Source organism: Cicer arietinum, unplaced genomic scaffold, assembly GCF_000331145.2.
Source record: "Cicer arietinum cultivar CDC Frontier isolate Library 1 unplaced genomic scaffold, Cicar.CDCFrontier_v2.0 Ca_scaffold_5716_v2.0, whole genome shotgun sequence".
NCBI classification, from domain to species: domain Eukaryota; kingdom Viridiplantae; phylum Streptophyta; class Magnoliopsida; order Fabales; family Fabaceae; genus Cicer; species Cicer arietinum.
In genome coordinates this window covers 2,685-6,934 of record NW_027339363.1, presented here as the reverse complement: position 1 = coordinate 6,934, position 4,250 = coordinate 2,685, and the positions used below count along the sequence as shown (strand labels likewise).

Sequence of the window (4,250 nt, the reverse complement as noted above, 5' to 3'; positions counted from 1 at the left end):
ATATATATATATATATACTATCAAGGATTTTTTAGTAAAACACCTGATCTCACGCAAGTTCGACAAGTCAATGAAAGATGCATATCAATTTATTCTTATAATGATATTCATCAATAATTTATGACACTATTTATTTATTCATTCAACAAATCACTCTCAGAATAAATTTTTTGCCCAAGTCAGTAGCTCTTGAACAGATGAAATAATAGGCAGCATCTCTAAAATCGAGAAGTATTTTGGAATCAGAATATCACCTTCTCGGTCCCTTTAATTACAAAATATCCTCCAGGATCAAGCGGACACTCACCTAATCAAAGAAAAACTAAAGGTAAAATTTTATAAAAGAATGAGAAATGCAAAAGATTAATAAAACAATCAAATGTATCATACGAACCAAGTTTTGCAAGCTCAGCTTCATCTCTATTATACAAAACACAACAACAACTCCGCAACATTATAGGCATTCTTCCAATAACAACTTTATTCTGGAAAAAAACAATGTTGTAGTTAATAAAACATATCTTTGTCAAATTCAAATAATAATAATAATAGTGTTCAATTACCTTTGGAATTTTTATAACGTTATCAGGACTTCCCTGAGTGTACTCAACACTAACTAGTATCGGAGCCGCGTACCTTTTTATAAGACAAAATGAAGCATAATTCATAACAGATTAAGCACAACAAAACTAATAACTTTTCATGTATGTTTAGACCTAAAAAAAAATCTATAATTGCAACCAATAAAAGGCCTCACAAGTATAAAAAGATACAACAATTGACTACTTAATTAAAATATTTTGCATTTCAAAAACTAAGAAAGGTGAAATTTAAATAAAAATTATAATAGAATATAACTATTAACATTAAAAAGGCCTGTATATTCTTTTTATCAAGGTAGTATTTTAGAATTCGCTTTAGGCCTTCCTAAGTATTGGGTCAGCCGAGAATTTGGTCTGACTTCAACTTCTGATAGTTAGTATAAGTAAACTAAAAGAAATTGAAACATCACAAAACTTAACAAGCAAATTAAGAGAATGCTTTTAAGCATTATTATAATTATATTAATAGCTCAGCAGTATCCAATTAAAAACATTAGATCATGCTTCTAAGGGAAATGATTCCTACGTTTGGTCAGATAATCGGCATGTCTGTGGACTAACATACTCAGAAGAACCATCGAAAATTCTTTCCGGTTTACCAATTCTGACATCCAAAAACCTGCAGAATAGGTCATTTTGTACATTAGCACATCAGTAAAACAACTTAAAGTGGTTTGAGCCAGCCTCTCAAGAATAAAGAACAACTAAAAAAGTCAGCTTCAGATTAACTATCATGATTTATCAAAATTAACAGATTACAAAAGTAAGTGGAGAGATTCGTGAGCTAAACACTTGGCTCCATTTCTCCATTCCCAAACCCCTTGTAGAACACTTCACACGGCGTTAATTTTAAGATATATATAACCACATTCCCATGAATGACATTCTTGGGAATACTATGTCTAAGAATGTTACTCTCAGATAATTCAGAAACATGTTTTATTAAAATTTAACATTGATTGTAGTCAATGAACGTTTGTCCAGTTGGGAAAAAGTTGTCTCATATCCCATGAGGACTTGAGTTCAACTTCTGCTGTTGGCGTGAAGATCTTTTTGGTGGGTCATCTGTAAGTATCTTTGTTAATGTTTTGTGAGCCTTAAGGTCTACCCTAACCTTCCGAAACCCAACACATCTAAACTTTTACTATTTATCAAAAAAAAAAATTGATAGTAATATTTTTCAAAAGATGAGAGATATTTTGGTATAACGTCATATATCATCCATTCCTACCACCCCTCCTCTTGAGAAAACAAATGGCTAAAAGCATGGGAATATAATTTACTTGGAAATCAATAAGAGCATAGGGGACATGTTCCGTCAGTGTAAACTAAGACAACACTGTCATTTCATTACATTACATAATTACATAACAAAAAAGTACCATACTGTAGGGCACATAATCCATACCTTAGATATATATGCGGATACCTAGACGATTGGACAAGGTTATTAGCACGAACAATTTTCTTGATATCAGTGTTAACAAAATAGTTAAAGGAATCCAAATGTTGCTTCACCAATCCTCGATACTGGAAAAACCGAATTCAGTAACAATAATCAGTTACTGAAAACTAATTCAACGGAATATAATTATCATTATCGCTGAAAACGTCGATCACATAATGAAGAATAGTAGAGAACGAGTTAGTTAGTTGGTTAGTTAGTTAGTTAGTTAGAGTTAGTTAGTTGGTTGATTACCTTGAGGAATTCGGGAAGAAGCTGGAACTTGTCAACGGCGGGTTTCTGAGGATCAATTAGGGGTTCGTTATCCATTAGTAGAATGCAAAAAAAGAATGGCCTTGTAGAATTGAGTTGAAATTGAGTTGAGTGCGAACTACTTTAAAAGTTATACGAGGGCAAAGAATGGCGGCAGCGACTGGGTTTTCTTGTTTTTGATTTGAGGGAGGTGATGGTGACTAAAGTAACTGTTAAAAAATGAAGTGGGTTGGGCTTGGGATTATGAGTCCGTTTGTTTATTTAGAAAAAATCTATAAAAAAATTCAAACGAGAGAAGCGGTTTTTAATAGTTATTTAAAAAAAATCATTTATTTTTATAAAAAAATATTTGATTTTCTTATGTAAATATTACATAAACAAATGCAAAATAATTTCTATTTTGTTTTTAAAATCTTTGAATTATTACGTATCAAAGTATCGTTTTGTACATTATTCATCCGTATAATGATGTCCTTATATTTTAGTTTCAAAATTAATCTATTGAATTAAATTGTGTCTTATGGCAGATATACTTTCCAATTGTTAATCGCATCGGAATGTAAATGAAGTTTTGTAAATTTAGACGCAAATAGAACTAATTAAACCTTTTTATATTATAGACTTCTCATTTTTTAACACTCACAAACAAAATAAAACATGTATAAAAATTATTGGTGTTAAAAAAATCAAAAACTGAACCAAACTGTAGAAATGAACTGAACTTTTTTTTTATTTGAACTGATTTATAAAAATTGAGAACTGAACTATTTTTGAACTGATTTTTTAAAACTATAACCGAACCGAATTGATTTTCAGTTCGAAAAAACTGAACCGAATCGTTTATATTTCAAAAAAATTGAACGATATTTTTTATATAAATAATTAGGGATAGTTATGTAAAATTTGGCCGGTATAAATAAAAAAATTAAGTTAAATCAGTTCGGTTTGGTTCAAATAATAAATTGGTGCACCAATTTATAAAACAGTTCGGTTCAGTTTTTTGAATTAAAAACTGGTTCGATTCGGTTTTTTAAACTAAAAACCAATTCGATTCAATTTTCAAACGGTTTTAGTTTAGAACTAAACTTTGTTCACCCCTAATAAAAACACATTACTAAAAAAAATATCTTACATTAACAGACATCAATTATTAATATTAGTGGGTAGTTGGTGTCTAAGTATAAGATAAATTATCCTTTTGTAATTTTTTTTTTATGATTTTAGATCATTATTATTTTTTACTCGATTTTAGATAAATTTTATTCACATATTAGTTGAAATAAAACTTTGTCTAAAAATATAAATGTTATTATGATATGGACATAAATTAATGTGATAGAGGTATTTTTTTAAAACTAGTGTCAATATATTGATAATCTTTCATTAGAAATTAAATAATCGAGTTATTACCAAAACCAAATGTTGAAAATGTTACTATAAGTATAAAAATAAATAATATAATAATTTATTTTTAAATTAATAAATATTTGTTTTGCGTGTGTGCTCATACAATAAATTGTAATTAAATGATTATAATTTTTTTATATTTTTATTGAATAGATATTTAGCAGGCACAATAATAATATTATAGTATTATATTATACATTTATCTTTTAAGTAATTATAACATGTGAAAAATCATTTTTTATCAAATAGATATTCAATATACTCATTAATAATTAATTACACATTTATCTTTTAAATATTTGATTGTGTTATTATACATGTATTGAATTTGTATTTTATCATAGAAATGTCACCGTCAAATAGATGATAAGTAGTTTATCTATTTAATTATATTTTTTTATAATGATCTCTTACAAAGTATAAGGTTAAATAAGTTTTTAGTTTCTATAAAAACTAAATATTCTTTTTAGTTCTTACAAAAAAATTTATCTATTTTTAATCCCTTAAAAAAATCATTTCAGGTC

The 4,250-nt window shown here is 27.8% G+C and overlaps 1 protein-coding gene across 1 annotated transcript; it reads right to left on the bottom strand.

Annotated features, from left to right (window-relative positions):
- Nucleotides 1-192: 192 nt before the first annotated feature.
- Nucleotides 193-2,552, bottom strand: LOC101504057 (DNA-directed RNA polymerase III subunit 2-like). The gene is made up of 6 exons (XM_004517191.4): nucleotides 2,302-2,552; nucleotides 2,011-2,132; nucleotides 1,129-1,221; nucleotides 564-636; nucleotides 395-485; nucleotides 193-307 (listed from the first exon to the last, which is right to left on the bottom strand). Exons 1-6 carry the CDS (start codon nucleotides 2,374-2,376, stop codon nucleotides 243-245), a joined length of 519 nt encoding a protein of 172 aa, XP_004517248.2. The 5' UTR covers nucleotides 2,377-2,552; the 3' UTR covers nucleotides 193-242.
- Nucleotides 2,553-4,250: the final 1,698 nt, after the last annotated feature.